This window comes from Tamandua tetradactyla, chromosome 2, assembly GCF_023851605.1.
Source record: "Tamandua tetradactyla isolate mTamTet1 chromosome 2, mTamTet1.pri, whole genome shotgun sequence".
Classification (NCBI taxonomy): Eukaryota; Metazoa; Chordata; class Mammalia; order Pilosa; family Myrmecophagidae; genus Tamandua; species Tamandua tetradactyla.
In genome coordinates, this window is record NC_135328.1 from 207,524,434 (window position 1) to 207,552,219 (window position 27,786).

The 27,786-nt window shown below is 49.0% G+C and overlaps 1 protein-coding gene across 1 annotated transcript; it reads left to right on the forward strand.

Moving 5' to 3' along the window:
• The first annotated feature begins 5,418 nt into the window (after positions 1–5,418).
• On the forward strand, positions 5,419–26,050 carry TAS1R2 (taste 1 receptor member 2). The gene is given in 14 exon segments (XM_077130683.1): positions 5,419–5,424; positions 5,963–6,068; positions 6,157–6,210; positions 6,213–6,280; positions 10,985–11,168; positions 11,285–11,376; positions 11,378–11,768; positions 15,057–15,289; positions 16,441–16,458; positions 23,929–23,972; positions 23,974–24,038; positions 25,176–25,381; positions 25,383–25,908; positions 25,911–26,050. Coding segments are annotated over 14 exon segments (2,133 nt in total).
• The last annotated feature ends 1,736 nt before the right edge of the window (positions 26,051–27,786 follow it).

A 27,786-nucleotide genomic window follows, 5' to 3' on the forward strand; every position in this document is an offset into this window, starting at 1 on the left:
CCGGGGACCATGCCCGGCAGAGAGTGCAGTGCTCATTAAATGAGAATTAGTTCTTTTCAACCCCCCAGCATGGCTTCACCTTGGGTGTGTGTGCGCCCAGGAAGGAGGAGAAGCCAGATTTAACTGAGCACCTGTTATGGGCCAAGTGCTTCTGCTAATCATGCACACCAGCCCTGTAAGGAGGTGGTGTCATTTTAGCGCCACTTCACAGAGGAAGAAACTGCTCAGAAAGGGACAGAGTCAAGAGGGGAACTTGCTCCTAGTGGTCTCACCAGCACCCCCTGGTCCAGGTCCCCCGCAGGAGTCCAGCAGCCTTCTGGATGGTCGGCGGGGGTTGGGGGAAGGCACATTTGTCAGGGCCTGGAAGCTGGGACTCATGCTATGGCTTTAGACAACCAGCCAGCCTTGTCCTCCCCTTGCTGGGACATCAGAATGCTGTTCCTGGTCTCTTTACCATGCCCTCCCTCCCAACCCCGAATGCCCAGGGTTATCCTCAGCCCCTCAAGCTTTGGGCACACGGAGGCTGGCATGAAGCTGGCGTTTTATTGGGCACCTGCTCCTGACCTGCCTCGCAGCAGGTGTGGTTGGGAGAAGAGAGGCTGGGGAGAGGAACTGCCCAGACGAGGTCACACAGCCAATAAGGGGCTGAAGCTGGGATTGGAACACAGGTCCGTCTGAGCAGAGTCTTCGGAAGCAAAGAGCCCACGGTCATAAGACCCCAGCCTTCTACTAGGGCTAAAATTGAGTCTCATACCTAAGGACTAACAGGTCCTTAGTGGATATGATCTCATCTCATCACCCCTTGTTGGAAGGACGGCTGTGGGCATTTTACAGAGGAGGGGGAGGACAGGAGTCAGAGCCTACTGGTTGGCCCCTGCCCGCTGGTCCAGGCTGGCCATCTAGAGCCTTGCATAATGGGACTACCCTCTCCCATCTCACCCCTTTATAGTCCTGTTGCCAACTCTCTGAGCTGCGCATCCCAATTTCTGCAGCTGCTTCCTGTGGGACACCTGTCTGCTTCCTTATCTACCTCGCAACCTCCCCTGGTGGTGCCAAGGAGAACTGCCTCCAAAGTCAGTTTGAGCTGGGATCCTGGCCGCACTCCTTGGCTGAGTCACGTCAACCCTCTGAACCTCAGCCTCCTCTTGTGTAGATGCAGATAATGATAATAGTACTCATTCCTCACAGTTGTTATGAGGATTGAATGAGCTGAATGAAAACAAATTTAGTCCTGGGCCTGGCAGCTAGTAAAGGCCAAAAATTGAGTCATTTACTGTTATAATCATCTTCCTTATCTACCTATGTGATGTCTGATCTTATTTCATGACTATCACCTCCTTTGTTCTGGATGGCCTGCTCCTTTTGATATAGCCTTAGGTTTAAGATGGCTTATAATGTGATTCAAAGATTATGAGATCTGGAATGAAACAACCTTTGGTTCAAATCCAAGTGACTATGGGCAAATCCCAGTAACCTTTAGTCTCTTGAAACTTGAGTTCCTTGTCTGTACAGTGGGGATAAGAATCCTTCATACAACTGTAGTTAGCAGATGCAATAATATTCAAAGAGCATTGTAGGGGCTCCATAAGGATGGTTTCCTTTCCCTCAGGCTTTAGCAACTTAATTTTGGCTCTTATGGAGCTTATGGTCATTTGGAACCTCCAGATCTTCTGGTTGGGACACAGTCTGCTTAAGGTCACCCAGCAAAGTTTGAGTGGATCTCTGGGCTTCAGAAGGGAATGCCAACCACAGCAGAGTCCCTCCCGCAGGCCTTTGCTGATTTCCTGGAGCGGGCCTGCCTGCCCCGCACCCGCTTCATCCTAAACCAGATTGGATCTGGATTTCCAGCAGTCTAACTTTCTCCTGGAAGAGGGTGTACTATAGGAAAGAGATAGAGGAAGAATGAGGAAGAGAAGCGAATGGAGAGAGATGGAGTGAAAAAGGTAGAAGAAGAGTTAAGACGATTCCCAGTTCCTGGGGTCAGGCCTCTCCTGGGAGCCCTTCCTTTGCCCCTGCCCCACTTCCTCCTCCCATGGCAGAGGGGAGGAAGGAGGTTCGAGGTTGTCTCCTCTATCCTAAAGCAAATGTGGCCAGTTCCCTTCCTGTGGGCATCCGGGGAAGCAGATGCCCGGGTAAATGGGTGACTTCTCCTAGCTCACCATTTCCATGGCTTGTCCTTCCCCCTCCTGTGCCCACCTGTTTTGCGTAAGCCAGTCACGGTGTCTGCTGCCCTGGCAACCAGAGGCCGCACAGGTGTGAATGCAGGACTCAGGCCCTGGGTCTGGGGTGAGGCCCTCAGCCACCCTGAAGCATGCTGTGTGCACAGCTGTGCCCTTGGCACTGAATGGTGTTCCCGGGCGTTTGTTCCCAGGGTGGCCAGAGACTTACCTGGCACCCACTCACCCCTCCTAGGACATGTCAAGGCCAGGGGCACCTTGGAGATCACCAGCCCAGGGTCCGTGAACAAGCCTATGGGCTGTGATACCCCAGGATTTGTGTTGTTCATCTGCTTTTTTGGGGGGTGTGTGGTAGTGTCCAGGGCTTCCGTAGAATCTCAAAAGGAGCTTCACTCCATGGCCAAATGTTCAAAAGCGCTGAGTCCAGCCCTGATATTTCACAGGGAGGGGAGACTGAGGTGCAGAGATAATGGAATGAGTTGGCCCAGGGCACTTTGCTGCTTGGGGCAGAGATGAGCGAGAAGCCAGGACAGCTGCCTCTCCATCCATGGCTCCTCCTCCAGGCTTTGGCCTTCAGAGATCATCCTTCCCATACTGAGAAGCTCTCCCTGTCCATCACTACCCCCATTTTCATTTCTCACTGAAGCCCCTCGGTTGCTACCACTCCTATCAGTCATTCATTACATCGAGGCTCAGCTCGCTCCAGTCCATGCACTCACCACGTGGCTTTGAACAAGTTATTGCTGTTTCTGGACCTCAGTTTCTTTATCTGCAAAATAGGGAAATAATAGTACCACCACATCCCATGGCAGGACCACCACCTCCTTTGTTCTGGACAGCCTGCTCCTTTTGATAGAGCCTTAAGTTTAAGATGGTCTCTACTAAGGCAATGGAAAGATTATATATTCTGGAGTGAAGCAAACCTGGGTTCAAATCCCAGTGACCTAGGTCATGAAAATAAAAAGAGGTGACAGCAGGGTGAGTGCTTGACACAGAGCCTAGCAGGTAGTGAACCCTCAAAGCATGTCAGCAATAACACTAACATATGCTGATTGTCACCATCATTGTCTCATGCCTCACGCCTGGGAGCTCTTTGGCTGGCAGGTGCCTTCCCTCGTTCTCACCCCATCTTGGCAGCCAGCCTGGCATGGGGCATCGGAGGGCCATCCAGACACGCTTTTGGTTGACTTGATTTGGGCTGTAGGGGAAAAACCACCTGCCTTTCTGGACTTTGGGTGACTGCCCCTCCCTGGGCCTCAGTTTCCCCATCTGACACAAAGCACCTGGCACCCTGACATCTTCTAGCTGCTTGGCCCCCAGTGACACACAGGTCATATCCCCCTGTCACTGGCTGTATAGCAGACACCAGCCAGGCTCCTGGGATCAAGGCTTCCTCAGCCACTCTTGCTTCCCATCCTCCTGCACCCTGCAGTTAAAATCACACCTCAGGGGGCTCCCAGACTATTTAGATGTTCTCTGTCTCCCACACTGTTATCCTCAAGCCTTGTCAAATGACCTGGCCTTGCTGGAGCCTCCAGAACATTCCCAGGGCCTCCCAGCTCCTGGCATCTGATTTTCAGAACTGACACGTGCTGTCACTGTGCTCACTTGTGGCAGTGCCTGGAAACTGATTCTTCCCCAACAATGTAGCCTTGAGGTGGAACCTGCACTGGAGGAGATCCATGATAGTTCTCATAAGCAGAACACATTGAAGCCACGAAGCATAGGGATTAAGAGTTTGGGCAAACTGAGTTTAAATCGTTTAAATCCTGGCTACACCACCTATTAGCTGTGTGAGTTTGGGCAAGTTGCTTAACCTCTCTGAACTTGTTTCCTCATTTGTAAAATGAGAGTAAAAAAGCTACTTTGCCAGGTAGTTGTGAGAATTAAGTGATATAATGCATACAAAGGGCTGGGCACAGGTGGCAAATAACATTCTCAGAAAAGGTGTTATTTTATTGTCATTATCCTCACAATCCCTTACGTAGTTGGCTGGAAGGGCAACTGTGGTCTCAGAAATGCCTAGAATGCCAGCCAGGAAGAGCCTCCAAGGACCCCATTCCAAGGAGGCCAATGAGGCTGGAGTTTGAGGCACGTGGCGTGGGAGAGAGCAGGCTGGAAAGGCAGGGATGGGAGGACGGATGAGCCGGGGCCTGGCAGGGGGCCCTTGAACACTAGAATGAGGAGCTCAGACTTGATGCTGCAAGCAAGAGGGAGTCCTTGGAGTCATTAGAGCAGAGGGGTGACAGGCCCAGAACTGTGCTTAGGGGGTTGAGCTGCCAGTGTGAGGCAGAAGGAGACATCCAATATCCTTCAAGGAAACTTCGAGAAGTAGGGCTCTTTCAGACAGGCATGGAGCCCGTGGGGCCCTTCCCCGCCCTGTGGCAGTTCATTTCATTACAGAAGGGCAAATCTCACACTTTGGCAAACTCACCCTTCTCTAAGGTCTGTCCTGCACCTTGTAGTTGGCACGTGCCATTTTATTTAATCCCCACACCAATCCCGTAAGTCTGGTATTATTATCCCTATCTCAGTGGGGAGGAAAAAGGCTCAGAGAGGTTAAGTAACCTATCCATGCTCACACAGCAAACAGAGCTCTCCTCAAGTTTCCTCGAGTGTAGACACACACATCAGCAGGAAGCAGTCAGGATGGAAGGCTGCTAGCAGGCGCCACGTGAAGACACAGGAGGGTCAGAGCAGGAAAGAAAGTCATGAATTGGGGGGTGGGGACGGAGGGTTTCTTGGTGGAGGCATGTTCAGACTGCAACAGGAAGGAGGAGCAGGGCTTGTCTGAGGCATGGGGAGTGGGGTAGGCAGGGGCGAATATTGGGTTTTCAATCACCTGTTTGTACCTTGGAGCCACCTCCCACCCCAACCCCAGAACCCAGCAGCTGTCGACTTGCCTGTGACAGACCCATTCAATCCGAGCATGAAAGCAGTTCCCCTAAACTCCTGCTAGACCTGGGAAGGGCAAAACAGCATCGCATGAAAAGGGGTTTCTAATCAAATGGATCCTGAATTCACAGTGGTGGTCTCTCTCCATCCAACTTCCTGATTTTACACTTTCCTTTTTGTCCACACTGCTTCCCCTCAGCACTGAGCCCAAGGTCGGGCACCCAGTGGGTGGGCTGTCGGAATAACAGATGGCAGCCTTCGGGGGGGGGCAAGACTCCGACCCCTGTCCCCGTTCCCTTTGCTGCTGCTGCTGATCAAAGGCAATAACCTGGCAATGTAATACGGCATGGAGGTTAAGAGCTGAGCCCTGGCATCAGACAATGGGGTTTGAACTCCAGCCTTACCCCTTAGCTATGCAACCTAGGGCAAATAGCTTAAGTTCTCTGTGCCTCAGTTTCTTCATCTTTGTAATGGGGTTGGTAAGAGTACCAGCTCTGGTGAGCATTAACCAAGATGATGGATGACAAGCATGCAGCAAGTTGCCTGGTTTGTCTCAAGCATTCACCAAAGGTTCTAAACGACAAAGGCTACTGCTTTTTGAGCAGCTTCTATGAGTCAGGTGCCATATATATATGATCACACGCCAGAGGCAGTAATCTAAAGCTTGGGCTCTTTTAGCAACCCTCCTATGTCTCCTGAGGTGAGCACCCACCTCTTTCCTCACTCCCAAAATGTTTGAAACGTCTGGGGGATGAGACCTGTCCTCAATCAAAGGGCAGAAGGCAAGGGGTTTGCCCAAGCTCGCAGGGCTCTTCTTCCAATGGGGTTCTCCTGGACCACGCAGGCCGGATCCATCCCCCACCCCATCCTAACCCCACCCCCACCCCCAGGCCCTCAAGCATCCCCCCCTGGCCCAGGTGCTTTCCCTGTCCCCGTGGCAGGACCGTCACTACGTAAACGTGCAAATCCCATGGTGTCTGAGTCGCCAGCTCTCCAGTGAGGCAGGGCCACCTCCTGGGAATCCTTCTTCGCAGCCATGGGTCCCAGGCCAGGCTCCTGCTGCAGGCCCTCTCAGGTGGCTGAGAGCTTGGAGCACTCCTGGGTGGCTCCTTCACTCTCCATGCCAACAAAAAGGGCATCACCACCTTAACTATCTGCAGATGCCCAAATGCAAGGAGTGGGTCTCCAGTGTGAGGCTGGGCATGGCGGTGGGGGTGGGGTGGGAAACCGGGGCTGGCCCTGTGGTCCTTAGGGCCAGGCCAGGGCTGAGGGATTAGAACATGCCTGACACATGGCCAACCCCTCCATCCTGGGATCCACCCCACTGCCCCCCAGGGAGGCCCCCCCAGAGTCCATGTCACCAAAATCATTGGTAATCGTGTTCTAAAATATGGAACGTTGGTTATCCCATTGTCAGGTCTCTTTGTTACCGGATGTCAGAGCCCAGAGGGTTCTTAGAAACCACCAAGACCACCCCTGGCTCTCGTGGCAGTTGGGATGCTGCCGGTGGGTCCATGTCAAAGCCTAGTCTAGAATCCAGGTGTTATGCCCTTGGGAAGCAGAGTGTAATTTTTCTTTAGCAGATTTTCTGGCTCCATTCTATTTGGCTCAAGACTGGAGGGGAAGGTTTGCATTTTCTGAGGGCTGTGGTTGGGTGGTGTATTTGTCAGGGTCCTCTAGGGAAACAGAACCAACTGGAGATATCTGTAAATATGAGATTTATAAAAGTGTCTCACAACTGTGGGGATGCACGAGTCCAAATTCCATAGGGCAGGCTGCAAGCTGGCAAATTCCGATGAAGGTTTTTGATGAATTCTTCAGGAGAGTCTAGCTGGGTGAAGTAGAGATGAAACTTTTCTTTTCTAACTGCTGATGTCATCATCTCTCCCTTAACAGCTTTCAGTTGATTGAATTAAACATTTCTCATTGTGGAAGACAATCCCCTTAGTTGACTGTAGATGCAATTAGCTGTAGATGCAATCAACTCATTGATGATTCAAGTCTACAAAATGTCCTAGCAACAACAGGCCAGTGCTTGCTTGACCAGACTACCGGGCACCTTCACCTGGCCAAGATGACACATGAACCCAACCATCACAGGTGGGTAGGGGTGATTCCAGGACTGGAGGGGATTTCTTCTGGCCTCCTGTGAGTTCCATGGGATGGCAACATCTCTTAGGGGCTATGTAGGCCAACTTCATGCAAGCATGAAGATCAGGCGACTGGAGCCAGCCTGAGACCTTGTGGAGAGGGAATAAAGGTATTCTTGGAGAGAGGGAGAAAGAAAAGAGAGTACAAAAGATGATGAGGGTTGATTATAAAAAACACACATTTATATGATGTTGGGGAAAGATTACATGCTGGCTTGAGAGGCATGAGTGGGGTACTGATGATGGTACCAACACGTTGTCAGGGATGATTGTGACCCTCAGCAGAGGAAGGGTCAGGACATCCATTCTAATTCCTGGTCTTCTTGCTTCATCCTGGGAGGGCAGCCTGGTCTATTGGTTAAGAGCTCACCACCATCATCTTCATGACCGTCGGCACCACCTCCATCACCATCACCACCTCCACAGTGCCACAATCACCACCACTATCACCACCATCTCTATCACTTCCACTGGTACTACCACCTAGACTTCCTGCCCCATCCTGGGAAGGCAGCCTGGTCTATTTGGTTAAGAACTCAAGTGCTGGAGACAGACAGACGTGGATATGCAATGTGACTCTGAGTCTTGGCTACTGTGAGGCGTTGGGTAAATCCCTTAACTGAGTCTCAGTTTCCCCACCTGTAGGTGGGATAATGAGAGTAACATGCCAGGACTGTCTGAAGCAGTGTTCCAGCTACATAAGCGTTCCTAGCATACACAGGTGGTCAATAATGTTCCTGTTATTATGCAAAGCTTTTTGCACAAGATTGGAAACTCATAAAATGCTGAATATTTTCATGTAAGGTTGCTGTGTACAGGGTCTGCCACCTAGTAGGTCCTCAAAACATGCTGTTGCTATTACTATTGTAACTATCATCACCAGGATTGCAAGTGCCTAATCCAAACTGACATAGAATGTATTTCCAATAAAAGCAGCTGGCACAGGCTGTGGCACACAGCAGGGAGTTACATTGTCATTGCCACTATTGTTTTTATTATATAAAGTAATGGGTACAGGGCCTGACACTGATTAGGTGTTTCACTGATGTTCATATTTTAGGTGAAGCATCTAGTTCAGGATTGAACTCTTTCATTCATTTAAGAAATATTTATTGAGCACCAACTATATGCCAGGCACGGTTTTCTCTGGGGATATAGCAGGGAGCAAAAAAAAAAAAAAAATTCCCTGCCCTCCTGGCGCTTATCTCCTGGGGGGGAGAGACAGAGAACGAACATAAATAAATAGGAGGTGAGATGTGCAATAGAAAAAAGAAAAAGCTAGGGAAAGGGGGATTGAGAGTGTTGGTGGTCAGGCTGGAGTGGGAAGAGGGGAGGGTGCAGTTTTAAGCAGGATGGCCAGGTGACTGTCACTGATGGTAGGGCAGAGACTCGAGGGAGGTGAAAGAATGAGGGAGCCATGTGGGTTTCTAGGAGGAGAGCATTCCAAGAAGAGAGGGCAGCAAGTACAAAGGTGGGAGGCACCTGGTGTATCTGTGGGACTGAGTGAGCAGAACTGGGACCAGGAGGACAGCAGGAGGAGAGGAGGTCAGAGAGGTGAGGCCTGGGGCAGATAGAACTTGGAGGCCCCATAGGGACAGCTGAAGGACTCTGGTTTCTCCTGAGTGACATTAGGAGCTGTTGGGAGGATGTGAGTCGAGGAGGGACATGACACTGTGCGCATTGTTAGAGTCGCCCAGGCTGCCACAGGAGGAATCAACTGTGAGGTGTAAGGGTGGGAGGGTGATGTGGTCATTTGGGCTGGGGATGAAGGTGGCTTGGCCTGGAATGGAGTAAGGAGCTGGGAGCACTGGAGAGGCACGTTTTGAAGGTAGAGCATTTGGATTTGCTAATGTGGCATATGTGTGAGAGAGAGTCCAACCAGAAGGATGGACTAGGCATCACCCAAGATGGGGAAGGTTGTGGGTGGAACAAGTCAGATACATTAAATCAAAGATGTCAGGCAGGTTGGAAATATGAGTCTGGAGTACTTCCAACTCTACTAAGAGTTGTCAGCATGGAAATATTATTTAAAGCCAGGAGATGGGATGAAATCATCAAGGAAGAGAGGGTGGGTGGGGAAGAGACAAGGCCTCAGTCCTGGGGTTCTTCAGGGTTAAGGAGCTGCAGAGAAGAGAAGGAACCAGCATAGGAGGTGGAGCAGGGAGTTAGGGAGAAAACCAGGAGAGTGTGGAGTCCCGGGGACTAAGGGAAAAAATTTGTGACTCAGATGATGAGCCTGCCATGGGGGATGGTGAGGAGGAAAGCATGAGGCTCAGGGACACACGGCAGGTGCTCAATAAATAGCATCATCACTGTGCTGATTGGAAAACAATCAGTTTTTGGGTGGGATCTTTTTGACTAAGTTGTTTCCATGGAGATGTGACCCACCCAATTGTGGGTGGGGCCTGTTGATTAGGTGGTTTCCATGGAGACGTGGCTCCACCCATTCAAGATGGGTCACTTACTAGGGTCCTTTAAGAAGAAACCATTTTGGAAAAAGCTTCAGAGCTTACACAGACAGACATTTGGGGATGAAGAAAGAAAACATCCTAGGGAAAGCTGTTTGAAATGAGAAACCAAAGAGCCCAGCAGATGCCAGTCACATGCCTTCCCAGCTGACAGAGGTGTTCAGGACCCATGGGCCTTTCTTGAGTCAAGGTATCTTTCCCTGGATTACTTAGTTTGGACATTTCTATGGCCTTAGAATTGTGAACTTGCAACTTAATAAATTCCCTTTATAAAAGTCATTCCATGTCTGGTATATTGCATTACAGCAGCTGTAGCAAACAAAAGCAATCACCATGATGTAAATTACTTAATCAAGGGCCTGGCACCCACTAGATGCTCAAGAAATGTCACTACAAGGCTGATCTCAATGATGGTGTTGTAAATCACCAAGCTCTAGATCTGGCACACAATAAGTGCTCAATACATATCATCACCGCCATTGTCCTCCTTGGTCTCACCACTATTACTGTGTTGAGTACTAGCCAAGGGCCGGGCACACAGTTAGGTGCTCAATAAGTGTTCCTAGATGCTACTACCGTAAAAGCATCTAACCCAGGGCCTGACACAGAGGTCATACTCAATACATTTTAGTACAATATTATTATTTTATTACTATTAATCTTTAAAGAACCTAGCCCAGGGCCCAGCACACAATAGGTGCTCACTAAATGTTACTCTGATGATGACTGTGATGATAATACCCAAATCATCTAGTTCAGGTTCCAGCACACAGCAGGTGCTCAATAAATATTATGTGGTGATGGCCACAAGGCAAAGCACTTGGTCCAGTATGTGGCATCCAGTAGGTGCTCAGCGAGTCTTGCTAGGTAATGAGCAGGAGGCTGATGGTGAACCGAAGCACCTTGCCCAGGTGCAGTGTTACCAGGCTGATGACGGTGATGATGCTGACGTGGAGCAAGCAGCTCAAGGCATGTGCACAGTAGGTGCTCCATAAGCGTTATCACAATGGTGCTGCTGCTGCAAAGCACCGCACGCAGGGCCTGGCACACAGTAGGTTCTTGGTCTTTTTTTTGGGGGGGGCGGTGCATGGTCTGGGACAACAGGTTCTAAATAAGAACAACGAAGACCCTGTTGCTGATGGAGTAACCCACCTACCCCAGGGTGTGGCACACACTGTGCTCCCCAAATGTCACCAAGGAGAGGACGGCGGGTCTCGCGGGGTCCTGGTGCACGGTGTGTCCTCACTAAGGCCAGCGGTCCCTCCCCGTGGGGGATCACCTATGGTGCCGTCAGGGCACGGGGCCGGGTGTCGAGCCCCAGGTGGAGGCCCCGGTGCTGCTGCTGCGGGACCCTGGCCGGGGCCGGACCGCCAGGCTGGTGTGCAGCGACCGCCACGGCCGCAAGGACGGCCTCCTGCTCAGCGAACGACCGGCCCGGGCATTGGCCTCGCCTTCTAGGAGGTGCTGCTGGTGCCCTGGTCTGACCTGGCCAAGATGCCGCCCGGCATGCATGCCTGGCAGTCACCATGGTCAAGTTGCAGCAACGCTGGGTGTGCGTGGAGGTCGTGCTCTCCCCAGACATGGCCCTGCACAGCTTCCACAAGGCGCGGCTCTGTGTGGCTCATTTCTGAGTCCCGGGCCATCGATTCCATGTGGCACAACCTCATCAAGCTGCACAAACTGGCACCTTTTTTTAGGCTTCACCACCTGCTGGGGGGCCACCCCAAGCTTCAGCGAGTTCCACATGTGCCGTGCCTGGGCCAGGCCACCGGCATCCAGTGGGGCCAGCCTGCAGCCCACTTGCAACCACGACTGTGCCACCTGCTTGGACTTCACTGAGTCCTTCAAGGTCATTCTCCTGCTCCCCGGAGAGCACACGGTCTGCAACGTTTACTTGGCCCACCGTGGCCCACGCCCTGCAGGGGGCCTCTCGGGCTGGGTCTACCCCTGGCAGGTGAGGAGCAGCCTGCCGAAAACCACCGCCCCTCAGAGCAGGCCCCAGCTCCCGGGCTGCCATGGAGATGGCAGGGTGCCCCTCTGCTCTGCTCTAGCCCCCACCCTCCTGCAGTGGTTTCTAGGTAAATGGGTGTGAGAAGACAGGGGATCCCACTCCCCACCTCCATCCCTTACTCATAGAACCCAAGGTCTTAGTGTTAAAACAAAATTCCTTTTTTCCTTAGTTTAAGCATCACAGTCCACGTCTTTAGAGATTCCAGGTGAAAGCCACTTGAAGGACACCCCAAGGTGGTGGGAGTCCTGTTCCCCTCACCATTTCTTCTGGGCTTAGGGCCTAGGGCGGAGCTACTGCCCATCCGATGCTGAGGTCTGGCTTCAGCTTTCTGGGTCTCCTCCTTGCCCCCAGCCCACTGGCCCAGTTCCGCACCGCCTCGACTCAGATCGGGAATTTCTCTTCTTGGTTCAAACACACACACCCACATGCATATACACACCCAACTCACACGAAGCCTTTGGGGGTGTAAAAGATTTTACTGAGGTTCCAGAGAAGTGGAGGAGACGTATAGCAGAGACATACATGAATGCTTTGATATTAGACAGCTCTCCTCGTAAACAGTCCCTTGGCTTCTTCAGTCTGTGCTGACCTCACACATAACTCAGCTGCTCCCCAAATCTTGCCCACGGCTCCTCCTTATTTTCCCCTTCTGCCCTTTTCTAGATCTCCCCACTCCCCAAATTTACCTGCCCACTTATTAAACAGAGCGATTGAGTTAGCCCTGAAAAAAATCCCTCACCTACCTTCTCTCTATTTATCTCTATTTCACCATCCCATAACCTCAGAGCCTAACCTTAAACTTAAGCACTTAAAAAATCAGTTATTCTTTAAAAGCAATTTTGGTGCCAGCTGGTAAAATACTGTATTTTGCTATGCATCCTACTACTTAATATATGTTTTTTTTTCCTGCTACTTAATATTATCCACAATTATCAAGGGGCCTTCCCTGTTTTTGGGTGCAGGAGGGAAGCAGCACATGCTCAGGAAACAGCATAGCAAGCTCATGGCCTTTCAATGAGGTTGACAATCTCTGCGTAGGGAAGCTGCGGGACCCGGGCCAGAGGGACTCGCCCTTGACCGCTCGGCATTAAGGAGCAGAGCATGACTTTTGCCTTAGTTTTCTACGGCTGTTGGAACAAAGCACCAGAAACCCAGTGACTTAGAATTATAAAGGTCTGAACTCAGGCTCTCTAAGGACTGGCTCCTTCTGAAACCCATGTGGAGAAGCCCCCGCCTTGGTCTCCTCTGGCTGCTGGCGGCCTGCGGGCGGTCTGGGCACCCCTTGGCTCGCAGCTGCAGCACATCAGTCTCTGCCCCTCTGGTTGCGTGGCCCTGGGCCTGTTTTCCTTTTCTTTTAAGGACAAGTCTTAGCAGGTAGAGGGCCCACCCTAGTCCAGTAAGGCGTCCTCTTAACCCATTCCATCCGTAACGACTCTATTTCCAATTAAGGCCACATTCTGAGGTCTTGGGGTTTAGGACGTCAACAAATCTTTTTTTTTGGGGGGGGGGGTCACAATTCAGCCCATTGCAGCTGGGAACCCAAGACAGGCCCGTTCCACTGTGGCTTTCCCACTTCACGCTCCTGCGATAGCAGGAGTCGTGATGGGAAGCCCTCTGCCCCCACCTTCTCCCAGCAGTGGAGGTCAAAGGGCACTGATCACAGCAGCCAGGGTACCCAATCCCGTTTCTTGAGCACCTACAGTGCCAGGCCCTGTTTGGTGCTGTGGGAGAACCAGAGCTGAATCTGCAGGAACCCCACCCCAGGAGGAGGCCAGGGCAGCCAGTAAGATCGTCTCTAAGTGCAGCTGAGTGGGTGAGTAGGGGGGTCAGGAAAGGCAACACTTAGGTAGAGGGGGATGGCAGGCACTGGGCATCCCCAGAGGAGAGTGGCAGAGTTGGGGCCAGGCTGTATGACCGTGGCCAGAAAGAGCAGGGGGCTAGGGGAGCTGAAGGGGAGCTGAAGGGGAGCTGAAGCCCATTAAGAACTGGATAAAGGAGGTGCGGCTTTGATCTGGAAGCAGAAGCGGGCCACAGAAAGTCCCCAGCAGAGCACTGAGATGACGTTTTGAGATGCCCAACAAGCCAATTTGGGGTTAAGGATGGATGAGTGGAGAGAGAAGAGGCAGGAAGCCCAGCCCAGCCCATGTAGACTTCCTGCAGGGCCTCTGCTGACATGACCAGTGTCTTTGTGTGAACTGGAAACTGTCTGTGCAGACACATAAGACCAAGATGCCCTTTGGTTCAGGTGGACACAGCCCTGCACCAATCACATGGCCTGGTGAGCCGAGGGTGGGCTGGCCTCCAGCCATCCCTCCGCAGTGCCTTAACTGGATCCTCCCGTGCAAAACTATGTGGCACTTTTCCCTTCATCCCCCATGCTGGGTCATGTCACTTTGCTCCTATTTATTTTTGCCACAGCCCTTATTTCAAGTTGTTAAGTCTGTTTATTTACTTTCTTATTGTCTATTTCCCTCTCTCTCCTTCCCCCCAGCGTAAGCCTGTGAAATTAGAAAACTTGTCAATCCTACTCACTGCTGTGTCCCAAGCTGCAGCACTGGGTCTGGTCAGAGCCAACCCTCAGGTAGAATACTAATTGACGAATGAATGATTTTGACAGCTGGTGGATCACGTATGTGTCCTGCACTGTACATGAATTGTCATTCATCCCTAAACACCCTGTGAATAGATGCTATCACTGCATTGTTGCTCTCCCATGTAAACATGAAGCAGGTTCAAAAGTGGTGACAGTCACCCACCCAGAGGCCAGGCTGACTCGACCCCTTTTCCAAAGTTTTGTGATGGTCCCAGAGGCAGGGGGTGGTGACACAGTGGGGCAGGGGCAGCATAGATGGAGAGGGGAGGCAGGCAGGGTGGCAGAGGGGGTGATCATGATTCTCAGAGATGGTGGCAGGGCGGATACGCTGCTCATGGGGGGCTATGGGGAGTTCAGAGTAGGAGGAGGCTGGGTGAATCCAGTCTGGCAAATTTGAGGGACTGTGGCTGTCCAAGTGAAAATGTTGATAAGGTTATTGGAACCATAGAGGGTCAGAGTTGTGACGACGTCTCAAAATCTTCTGGTCAAATGCTCTTATTTTACTGCAGAGTAGGGCCACAGCCAGGCTCATTTGCACCTGTTCCCCACCCACACGCACTTTTCCCCACACCTTTCTCTCCACCTTTGTCCATCCCTGGGGCATCTCAGATCCAGCTGATCTGTTCATAGGTCGGCTTGCGTCTGGTTCCAGAGAAAGAGCTCTCAGCCGCAGCCTCCCAAGCTGCAACATTGTCTAGAAGACTTGTTGTTCATATTGTGGGTGTGGAAACTGAGGCTAGTGGAATGGAGAATTTCTCCCAGGTCTGATGCCAGCCCTGCTTCCCTTCTCTCTGGCACTTCCGCTACTTTGGGAGATCTGGAAGGTCAACTTCACCCTCCTAGGCCACTAAATCTTCTTCAACCACCAAGGGGATCTATCCACGGGCCTGGAGATCGTCCGGTGGCAATGGGACCTGAGCCAGAACTCTTTCCAGAGCTTCACCTTCGACCACCCCACCCACCAGCAGCTGAAAGACCTCTCCTCCATCTCCTGGCTAGCCTTCAGAGGGGTGATGGGTGAGCAGGGCCCAGGGGCAGGGCATTGGAGCTCATCTAGAGTGGTAAAAGCTCCTTTTACTGAGGAGGGCACCCAGAGGCTCACTATTGATAGCTGGTGGATCTCTATGTGCAGATGTAATGTCTGGGTTCCTGTACTTCCCCCATTGACTGAGGACAGTGGAAGTTCAGGGCTTCCCAGTACCCCCGGAAGAAGGGATCATGGGCCTCTAGTAAATAACATTTGCTGAACATGTGTGCCAGGCCCCATGCTTTTCTATGGGACAGGTGGAACTATTCTCCCCATTTTTTGGAGTAGGAAACTGCAGGGGATAGCAGGACCTGTCTAAGGCCACACAACTAGTCCGAGGTGGAGGGTCTTTGTTCACAGCATTCAGTCTCCATCCTGTTATTAATACCTATGCTCCTGGTGCAGTAGCTATGCCTTCAACTGGATCTGTCATCTGTATATCGAGGGAGCCTTTGTTTTGCCCCTTTTAGATAGTAAACTGGAATTCTGCTGGCGTGGGGTGGGATGGAGACCCAGCCTTTTGGAGAGGGGAAGGGGATCCAGGAATATAAAAAGTTCTCAAAGAAACTTCACCACTCTCCTTTGATAATCACCCTCTATGTGCGGGTACACACACACACACACACACACACACACACACACACACACACACACACACACACACTTCACCCCAATTTCCAGACAGGTCAAATAATGACAATGAAGAATGAGCCTTTGAAGGCACTCCAACTCTGTTCTGCCTCTTCCAGTGGCTGCCGGGGTCCAGTCTTCACTTCAATTGTGTTCCAAAGCTTCATTATAGGAGTGAGGGGGTGGTAAAAAGGGAAGCTAAAATGCCACAAATCTTACTGTCTTACTGAGAGCCAGCTACTTTTCCTGAATAAATAATCCCCAGGTGGCTGAAAACATTTGGGTAATTTCAAGAGTTCTGAGAAAATTGAAATTGACCATTTTTGCCAGTTTTCTTGTTGTTTTTATGGAGAAGAGACTTTTCAGGGGTTGTTGCTCTGCTCTTTTCATTGACGTCACTTCCCAAGACAGCAACTGTGTACTGTGGTCCCTCTCATGTAAACATGAACTGTTTTCAATACTTCTTATTCATGGGGATTGAAAAGAATACATTCACCAAATCAACAAGTGCAAGAGATTATGTCGTTCTACTCTAGTAAAGATACCATAGCTAACACAGCAGCCACTTGGTAAACTTAATGGTGGTTCATCTCATCTCTCATGCTTCCTCTGGTTTTAGCAGGAGCCATTTGGGTGAATTAAATGAGCATATGATGGAGATGACCATACCTGCATCTTTTAGATCTTAGGTGGTAATGCTAATCCTTGAAATTCCTCCCAGGATGAATGACTATCTTGGCCAGTGTTTTGGTTTGCTAAAGGTGGAGGGATGCAATATACTAGAAATGGATGGGCTTTTATAAAGTGGATTTATTAAGTTACAATTCTAAGGCCATGAAAATGTCCAATTAAGGCATCAACAAGAGGATACTTTCACTCAAGAAAGGCCAACCATGTCTGAGGTTCCTCTGTCACATGGGAAGGCACATGGTGGCATCTGCTATCCTTCTCTCCTGGGTTCTGGTTTCAAAGGGATCTTTCAGGTTCTGGCATCTCTTGTGGTATTTCCTTCTATATCTCCAAATATCTGTGTCCTGGTTTCATCTCTCTAACCTAAGACAGAAACAGAAACAGAAACAGAAAAACAAATATTATCAGAAAACAGAAAACAACAGAAAGACAAATATTATCATGCCTCACTCATCTGGACTAACTTTAATATGCAAACTTGGAGAATTGAAGTCGAGAGCATGGGTTAACAGGTTGGGACCTATTGCAAAGGTTCCAAGATTGTAAGGTCTTACAATAGTCACACATATTCAGGAGTTGTGAGTGTTATTTCTAAATTCTGAAATACTGAGCTATTTGTATATAACCTGGTTGTTCCCTGAAACTTTGGATATTTATGTTTCACCTGAGACTCTGAGTTAGAGCACTGGAGCAATGAAAGTCAGCATTACTCCATACATCAACTGTTAAAGAAGTTGAAAAAGTGATCAGACTTCAACCAAAGATATGAATGAAGCTGATGTGAATGGGACTAAGGCAAATCAAAATATTGGATAAAGGACGATATGGTCTATATTTTAAAACCTCAACCGTGTGAGACCAAAGGAAGGATGTTTATTTTGTACAAAATTTACATTTGGGTAGCACATTATCTAATTTAACTTTTATGGTCAGTTTATTTGGACATCATGATTACATGGAATCTTGAATAAGGCATGAGATCTTGTTCGTTTGTACAGGTTGGTATGAGTCCCAATATATCCCAGAGTAATTTGGGCAGAGAATAAAAAAGTATTTGCAAAGTCCCCTTGGGGAACTGGGAGAAAGGATGAAATATTCAACTTCCCCATCTGGGGAATTCCTGATAGTCCTGCAAGCAGTGGGGACAACCAATTCAATAGGTTAAGCCCTAAATCTTGGGACTCGCCCCTATGAAACATTTTTTGCAAAGGAGAAGACAAGAAAATTCATGATTATGCCTAAGAGACACCCCCAGAGAACCTCTTTTGTTGCTCAGCTATGGATTCTTGAAGCCAAGTTAGCAGGTGAACTCACTCCCGTCACGCCCACGTGGAACATGACTCCTAGGGGTGTAAATCTCCCTGGCAATGTGGGAGGGATGAACAAGGCACTCCACATAATGGGACTGAGAAAGCCTTCTTGACCAAAAGGGTAAAGAGAGAAATGAGACAAAATACAGCTTTAGAGGCAGAGAGATTTTAAATAGAGTTAAGAAGTTATCCTTATGCATTATAGAGATATCCCTTTTTAGGTTTTAGTATATTAGAAGGCTAGAAGGAAATACCTGAAATTGTTGAACTGTATTCCAGTAACCGTCAGTCTTAAAAATGATTGAATAACTATAGCTTTTACAGTGTCACCATGTGGTTATGAAAACCTTGTGGCTGACACTCCCTTTATCCAGGCTATGGACAGATAAGTAAAAAAAATAATAGTGGGGTATGCTGGTTTGGAACTACTACGTCCCCCAGCAAAGCCATGTTTTAATCCTGATCCAATCTTGTGGGGCCATACCTATTGTTTAGGGTGGAAACCTTTGCTTGGATTGTTTTCATGGAGATTGATTCACTCAACTGTGGGTGTGTCCTTTTGGTGGACTGCTTCCATGGAGATGTGACACACGGAATTGTGGGTGTGGCCTTTTGGTGGACTGCTTCCATGGAGATGTGACACACGGAATTGTGGGTGTGTCCTTTTGGTGGACTGCTTCCATGGAGATGTGACACACGGAATTGTGGGTGTGTCCTTTTGGTGGACTGCTTCCATGGAGATGTGACACACGGAATTGTGGGTGTGTCCTTTTGGTGGACTGCTTCCATGGAGATGTGACACACGGAATTGTGGGTGTGTCCTTTTGGTGGACTGCTTCCATGGAGATGTGACACACGGAATTGTGGGTGTGGCCTTTTGAGTAGATGGAGATGTGACTCTGCCCATTCAAGGTGGATCTTGATTAGTTTACTGGAGTCCTTTAAAAGGGGAAATTTTTTGAGAAACCTCAGATGCAGACTCTCAGAGAACAGTTGTTTCAGAGCTGACAGAGATGCAGACATTTGGAGATGCTTGGAGTGCCGACAAAGGTGCTTAGACAGGAACGTTTGGAGACACAGAACCCAGCAGATGTAGTCATGTGCCTTCCCATGAGATGTTAAGCAAGCCCTAACCCAGAGTTGTGTTCTGGAGGAGCTAAGCAAAGGCCCACAGACAGAGAGGAAACCACAGGCTTCAGAATCTGGAAGCAAAGGAACCAGGAATCAGGACCAGCAGGTGCCTTTCCACGGGACAGACATTTCTCAAGCGAAGTATCTTTCTTTGGATGCCTTAGTTTGGGCATTTTTATGACCTTAGAACTATAAACTTGTAACTCAATAAATTCCCTTTGAAAAAGCCATTCTGATGCTGGTATATTGCATTCTGGCAGCATTTAACAAATTAATATGGGGTGGGGGGGGCAAGGGGTATAAAAAATTGGGTGGAGTGCAATGCTAGTGGTCAGTGAGGTGGGGGTAAGGGATGTGGGATGCGGTGGGTTTTTCTTTTTTCTTTCTTTTTCTGGAGGGATGCAAATATTCTAAAAATGATCATGGTGATATGATATTGTGAGCCATTGATAATATATTTTGTATGGGCTGTATGGAGCATGAAGATCTCTCAATTAAAATATTTTAAAAAAAGATGAGTGTTCAATCTGCCACCTCAAGGTAGAAGTCTCCACCCTCTCTCTTCAATGCCCTCCAGAGAGGCTTTTATCTACACTACTGCTCTAAAGTTGCTTTTGTCAAGATCCTCAGTGTCTCCCCATGGCTCAGCCAATGGTCATCACCAAAGTCAATCCATGAACAACATTTGACACAGCTCACTGCCTCCTCTTTTTGGAAGCAATATATATTTTTAAAATTTTATTTATTTATTTATTTTTATCATCACATAGTTGTATATCCATCACCATGATCATTTCTTAGAATATTTGGATCAATCCAGAAAAAGAAATCAAAAGAAAACAGAAAAAAGTTCATACATACCATACCCCTTACCCCTCCCTTTCATTGATCACTAGTATTTCAACTACTAAATTTATTTTAACATTTGTTCCCCCATTTTTATTTATTTTTAATCCATATGTTTTACCCATCTGTCCATAAGGTAGATAAAAGAAGCATCAGACACAAGGTTTTCACAGTCACACAGTTACACTGCAAAAGCTTTATCATTATACAATCATCCTCAAGAAACATGGCTACTGGAACACAGCTCTATATTTTCAGGCAGTTGCCTTCAGCCTCTCTGTTATGCTTAACCAGCAGGGTGATATCTATTTAATACGTAAGAATAACCTCCAGGATAACCTCACGACTCTGTTTGGAATCTCTCAGCCACTGACACTTTATTTTGTCTCATTTCTTTCTTCCCCCTTTTGGTCGAGAAGGTTTTCTCAATACCTTGGTGCTGAGTCCCAGCTCATTCTAGGATTCCTGTCCCAAGTTGCCAGGAAGGTCCGCACCCCTGGGGGTCATGTCCCACGTAGACAGGGGGAGGGTGGTGAGTTTACTTGTTGTGTTGGCTGAGAGACAGATGCCACAACTGAGCAACAAAAGAGGTTCTCTTGGGGGTGACTCTTAGGCCTAATTTTAAGTAGGCTTAGCCTATCCTTCACAGGGTTAAGTTTCATATGAACAAACCCCAAGATTGGGGGCTCAGCCTATTGCTTTGGTTGTCCCCACTGCTTGTAAGAATATCAAGAATTCTCCATTTGGGGAAGTTGAATTTCTCCCCTTTCTCACTATTCCCCCAAGAGGACTTTGCAAATACTTTTTTATTCACTGTTCAAATCCTTCTGGGATTTATCGAGGCATCATTTTGGACGAACCTACAAAATATCATGCCCTATTCAAGGTTTCATGTACTTATGGTGTTCAATTAAGCTGTCCACATAAGTTATATTAGGAAATGCACTAGTCAAAATTAAATTTTGTGCCAAGTATTTTTTGCTTTAGTCTCACACACAAGTTAAAGTTTTAAAATATTAATTATCATCTATTTTCAACACCCTGCATTACTGACATCCCCTTGTTCTTCCTCATGCAAAAACATTTTTAAATTTGTACATTTAGTCACTATCATTATATATTCTAGGCATTCCTAGATTATACCATCTCAGTCTTTATCGTATATCTTTCCTTCTGATTTCATTTGTGCCCCCAGGCCTCCTCCCTTTATCATTCTCACATTCAGCTTCATTCAGTGTTCTAACATTATTGTATTATAGGTAGCACTGTGCTATCCATTTTAGAATTTTTACAATCAGGCCCATTGCACAATCTGTGGAAGCAATATCTTTACTTAGATTCTGGGCCATTCTTTCTCTCTCTCTCTCAATTGTCCTACATCCCTGACTACCCCTTCAAGGTCTCTATGCCAATTTGAAAGTGTTGCATACCCCAGAAAATCCATGTTCTTTAAACCTGATTCAATATTGCTGGGTGGGATCTTTTTGATTCTTGTTTCCATGGAGATGTGACCCACTCAATTGTAAGTGGGGCCTTTTGATTAGGTGGTTTCTACGGAGATGTGTCTCAACCCATTCAAGGTGGGGTTGCTTATTGGAGGTCTTTAAGAAGGAACTATTTTGGAAAAAGCTTCAGAACCCACACAGCAGAGACCTCTGGAGATGCAGAAAGAATATCTGCATATATTTGATATTTATGCTGTTTGAAGAAAGCCAGGAGGGAAAGTAGCAGACGTTACCATGTACCTTTCCAACTGACCGAGAAACACTGAATGTTATTAACCCTTTCCTGGCTCAAGGATCTTTCCCTGGATGCCTTAGTTTGGACATTTTTATAGCCTTAAAACTGTAAACTTGCAATTTAATGTACTCCCTTTTTAAAAGCTGTTCCATTTCTGGTATACTGCATTCTGGTAGCTTTAGCAAAACAAAACAGTCTCCATTCCTGGTTCCTCCTCGTCTGCCTAAACATTAAACACTGGAGAGAGTGTCAGGGCTCAGTCACCGGAATTGTTCTTGTCTCTGTCTACACAGATTTAAATATCATCTATATGTTTACAACTCCCAAATTTACATCTTCAGACTGGACTTCACGTAACACCTGCCAACTCAAACCTGCTCCCCCAAGACTTTCCCTGTCTTAGGGAAGGGTAACACAGTTCTTCAAATTGCTCAGGCCAAAAACATTAGCATTGCTTTTGGCTCCTTCCTCCCTCAGGCTTCTCATCCAACCCCGCAGCCAACTTTGAGGGTTTACCTTCAGAATCTGGTCTCTTCTCACCTCCTCCACAGTTACCTCTTTAGTGGGAGCCACCATCATTTCTCACATCCTGCCTGGTCTCCTGTTTCTGTCCTTGCCCCTCACAGTCTGTACTAAACACAGAAAACAGGGCAACCTTGTTAAAATGAAGTCAGATTCTGTTACTCCTCTGCTCAGAATCTGCCACTCGAAATAGACACCAGAGTATTTTGACTCTATGCCTTTGAATGGATCTACCATTCTTCCTGTTCATTCTGCTCAAGCCACACATGGCCTCCTTGCTGTCCTTCTCCTATGCCAAGTCTCCCCCACCTCGAGGCCTTTGCACTTGCTGTCCCTCTGCCCAGAACAGACTGCTTCACGAGGTGATCCTTCACAGCCTGCACGTGTGGTGACTTCGGATGACCACAGGGTCCTCTCTCCATGGGGCTTTATTTTTTGTCCATGATGTTTTTCCCATGTATCATAGTATATATTTATATGTTTATTGTCTCTCTTCTCCCATGAAAACACTAATTCCATGAGAGTAGTTCACTGCTACATTACCAGGGCCTGACATCAGTATGTGTTCAATAGGTTTTTTTCTGTTTTATTCCAATTTTAGTATATGTGCTGTTGAAGAAAGCACAGCCCAATGACTTTGAATGAATGAATGAATGAATTGGAGGGTGAGATTTCAAGGGCAAGAGGTAGGATTAATTTGATTACTCAGGGACTGTGAAGATAAGAGTTTAGAAGTGAGGAGTAGACACATAGGGAGAGAGGGGTGGGGTAAGCAGGTCAGGAGAAGCTAGGGATGTGTGCACGTGTATGCATGTGTGTTGCGTGCACGCATGTGTGAGTGTATGTACATGTTTTTGGTGTGCTCATGGCTGTACATGTGTGTGGTCATATGGGAGGCAAAGAAGACCAGGGAGAACCTGAAACGCTTGGCAGGGGACCAGACTTCTAATTTTGACAGATGGAGATTCCCTAAGTCTTTCCCTAGGAGGAGAGCAAGACCTTTGGAAAAATCATCTGACAGCCATGTACAAGAGAGACTAGAGAACAGAACATGGAGACAGAAAACCTCTGAGAGGCAGGAATAGAGGGCTTCTGGGGCTGAGTGGTCCTACTGTGGCTGCTTGGCCTGGGCCTTTGGTCCTTCTCATGGGAACTCTTGAAATGCCCCCCTAGTGGTCATGCCTCCTCCATGCTTGGCACTCTTCTAGGATCTGGAAATATCACAGTGAACACAATAGACATGGTCACCGTGTACCCACCCTGCTCACCTGAAAACCCCCTGGCCCTCCATGAAGGTTGTGTTTGTTAGGACTCTGGCTTGCATATGACAGAAAGTGATGTAAACAGAAAGTTAATCTACTGCCGCAAGTCATTGAAAACGCCATGGGTAGACAGTGAGGCTTCACTGGATCTGGGTCTCATTCCTTCCATGTCTCAGCTACTTCCTTGTGCGTGTTCTCCCCCTAGGGAGACAAGATGGCTTCCCAAAGCCCCAGGGTTATGCTCGGACCTCTCAGAAACCTCAGAAAGTCTCCTTCTCAACAGTTGGGTGCTGATACTAGAGGCAGGCCGATGAGGTCTTGGGCAGGCAAAACCAAGGCTCTAATGACAACTCCTTTTCCCACTCCCCAGGCAGGGGCCAGGCGTCCCTTCCTTGAGCCTCCTACCAGGTGGGGAGAGCAGGAGGCTGCCCAGAGTACGAAAAAACAGGGCTCAGTTCCTTGCCCTCCTTCCCCAGGTCCCCTTGCCCATGTGTTCCAAGAACTGTCAGGCTGGGCAGAAGAGGCCTCCATCCCTTCTGCTTCGAGTACCATGACTGCCTCCCTGGCTCCTTCCTCAGCCAACTAGGTACAATGCACAGTGCCCATTCCACCCTGCCCTGTTCTGGGTCTCCCACAGGGGACATAAGTGTCCAAAGGCCAGAGACCACATCTAATTCCTTTTATATTTCCCAATACCTGGCATAGAGCAAAATCCTCAATACAGCCTGGATGACGAAGGGAGAAGGGACAACATTCTCCAAGGGCAGAAGCTGCAACTTATCCCCACTCCACAAACACATAACCCAGGACCCAGGGATGGCGAGCAAGGAAATATTCACTGGATGGTGAATGAATGAATGAACCAATGGCTTTCCCAATAGAAGGAAAGTTTCTGGCCAACAGGGACATTTTCTCATTTTTCTCTTTGGCCTCCCAAGTGCTTAATATAGTTCACAGCTGATAACAGTTGACCAGTTAGTGAAGTTCAATTACTTTCTTGATTAGAAGAATTCACATCTCCCTCTATGGAATAATAACTCCAGGAAAATGGGGACAACGTCATCTCTTTGTCCACAGTAGTGTTTAGCGTAGTTCAGAATCGGGGCTCAAAAATTGCTTTTCATGATTTTGCTGACCTGTAAATGCAGTGGATGAAGACCTGTAGCAACAAAAGCCCTGACTACGTTCCCAGCAGAGCACAGAGTAAGTGCTCCACAAAAGTCCGTTGAATGATTTTTCTAGCCTTCCTTTCCCAATTGGTTGGGAGCCCCCAGAAGGCAAGGTTGGGTTCTCTCTGTCTTTCTGCGGTCTCCCACCCCTGGTGCGTATCATAGTGAATGGTGCTCAAAAAAAATTTTGTTGAATGAATTATTCAAATAAATGGCTGAATGTCTCTCCCACAGAAAGGGTAAGGTCTTGGAAGGGAGAGATAGTTAGGCTCTGAGTTAAAAAGAACTTGGCTCAAGTCCTGCCTCTGTAACTCACTGGCCTTGTGACTTTGGACAGATTACTTAACCTTGCTGAGCCTTGGTATCCTCATCTGTGAAATGGGGCTGCTGCGAGGATTTGATGAGCCACTGCATGTCCAGGGCTTAGTGGATGTTGGCTGTCACTGCAAGAGTTGTCCTTAGGTCTCTCTACACCCTGGAGGCCTGGCCCAGTGCAGGGCACGGAGGATGTGGGTTCATGGAAGCTGGGTTCAGCTGATGGGAGTTGCTATGAGCTTTTGTAGGTGAATTTGATGGCCAGCCCTGCCTGAATTATGAGTGGTCCCAAAGGAATGACACATTTTGCTTCAAGTGGCAGCTGGTCTTCCTCAAATGGCATAAGATGCCCACCATCTTTGTGATCGCGCTGGCTGCCCTGGATGACCTGATCATCCTGGTTGTCTTCTGGAGGCACGTCCAGACACCCATGGTTCACTTGGCTGGGGGGGTCTAGGTGCTTCCTGATGCTGACACATGGGGCAACCCACCCTCACCCGCTTCCGCCTTCAAGCCCTCTTCTCTCTCTGCTTATATACATCTATATATCTTGTATCACCCTGAGCTCGTTCCAGGTTGTCTGCATCTTCAAGATGGCCAGCCTCCTCCCCCAGGCCTACAGCTACTGGGTCTGCTACCACGGGCCCTATGTCTTTGTGGTGCTCATCACAGTGCTCAAAGTGGTCACCGTGGCAGGCAATGTGCTAGTTATGACCATTGTCCCCACCACCCACACTGACCGTGATGACCCCAAGATTGTGATTCTCTCTTGCAACCAGCTACTGTGCTGGCTGCTGTTCAAGACCACCTTGGACCTGATGTGAACTAGACTTGGTGGGCTTCAGCTTTGCCTGCGTGGGCAAGGAGCTGCCACCAACTACCACAAAGCCAAGTTCATCACCCTCAACATGACCTTCTACTTCGTCTCCTCCATCTCCCTCCGCACCTTTGTGTCTGTCTTCCGGGGGTTGGTCAGGGCCTCTCAGTCACTGTGCTCAGCCTCCTGACCATCAGCTTGGGCTTCTTCAGCCCCAAATGCCACATGATCTTGCAGTGCAGCACGCCAGCCTACTTCGATGGCATGGGCCAGGGCTACACCATGAGGAGGGACTAGCCCTGCTCACCGGAGTGTCAGACAGCCTCAGCTTTGGGGGATGGAGCCTGGAGAGCTTGCTTGTTCAACTCCAAGGGGATGTCTGACTATTACCACCTGACCCTGGTCTAATTTGGCATTTCTTAGAAGGTCTCAGCATCCTGGCCATTGTTACCCACTTAGCAATGGACACCTAAAAACACCCACACTTTGTTTCTTCTCTTTGAGCTGTTGCCCTTGCCAGGCACTGTCACCCCATCCCAGGAAATGACCCAAGGTGACCTATATCGGTTTCCAAGGACAAAGTCTAATTTAGCCTACATCTGCCATCTGGTGGTCACAGTGGGTATCTGCAGTTTCCAGCTCAGGGGCCTTCAGGGCAGCTCCTGGTACTCTGGACTCAGGTTGGTGCGGGAAGGTGGGGCCTACTGGTTGGTGTGAGCTCGGAAGCTGGGCCGGCATTGCTCGCTGGCTGCCGCAGGTGTAGGCTTCTCATCTCCCAGATTCCCCCAGAGCTCAGACCCAGCTTTCTATTTCATTTCTAAGTAAAGGCTGGACACAGTGGGTACTTCAAAAAGGCTTATGAATAAACCTCACTTGGGTGAAATGAATGAATGTCCTTCATGTTTTCAGAGGCCCCCTGAGAAAGACAATGGGCTGTGGCACCAGAAAGGCCTGTTTCAATCCCGGCATTGCCCCTTCCAGCCGTGTTGTGCCAATGATTTGTTGTCTCTGAGCCTGTATTTTCCCACCTCCAAAATGGAGACAACGTCTGCTTTTCAGGGACATTCAAGGATCAAGTGTGAAGTGCCTATAGGAGGTGGTCAATTTAAATGCCAACTGTTGCAAATCCATGTGTTTCCGGAACCTCAGGGACAAAATAAGTTTGTGCTTCCTTTTTACACCCAAATGTCTAAAGTACGTGTGCTTGCCCATAGGAAATTTCCGGGGGGAAATTACCCTGCCTCAGAATGTTGCCTCCCCCCAAATTCTGGGTGTCACCTTGGGGGTGCTTGGGCTTCTTGAGGCTCCAGAGTCAAGTGTTTGCTGCTACTCTGCCGCCGCCTCTGTTGACACCAGCCCTTTGGAACAGCCCATATGCTAGTCCTGGCTGTTCTCCTGTCCACCAGGGAGCCAGAGCTCTTCAGTGCCGAGGCCTCCAAGCTGCTGCCCAGAGAGGTCGAGTGACCGGCTCAGGGGCACACAGCTTGCAGGTGGGTTTCAGAGCCTCCATGGTTTTCACTGCACTCAGACAGAGAGAGAGGAACCCACTCCTGCAGTCACATGCACCATGACCTTCTCAGCTCTTCCCCAGTGTGTGTGTGGGGGGGCAGGGGGGCTTTTATTGTGTGGCCAGCGCCAACGCTGGCAGAAGCAACATCCATGAGCTTACATGCAACTGGGAGGGCAGGGCTGTCTCCTCCTCTTCCTGAATTTACCTCTTTCGAGCTTCAAGGTGGTGGCTGATGGATCTCAGCCTAAGTGGGATCTGGGGGAACGGCCTTCACGTTTGGGGGCCACTTTGCTCCTGGATGTACCTGAGTCTCTTCACCACGCCTCTTCCCAGGACCGGGTGTTCTGGGGATATTCACCCAGTGGTGCAACCCCTCACCTTCTCCTCTGCCACCAAATTATGGCATCGTTTAATCTATTCCCTTATTCCTGGGTGTCAAGGGGCATCTGGAAACAGGGTACAAATATTGCTACTTACCACGCCACTGGATCATTGTGAGAAGGCAGCTAACATTTCTCGCCAG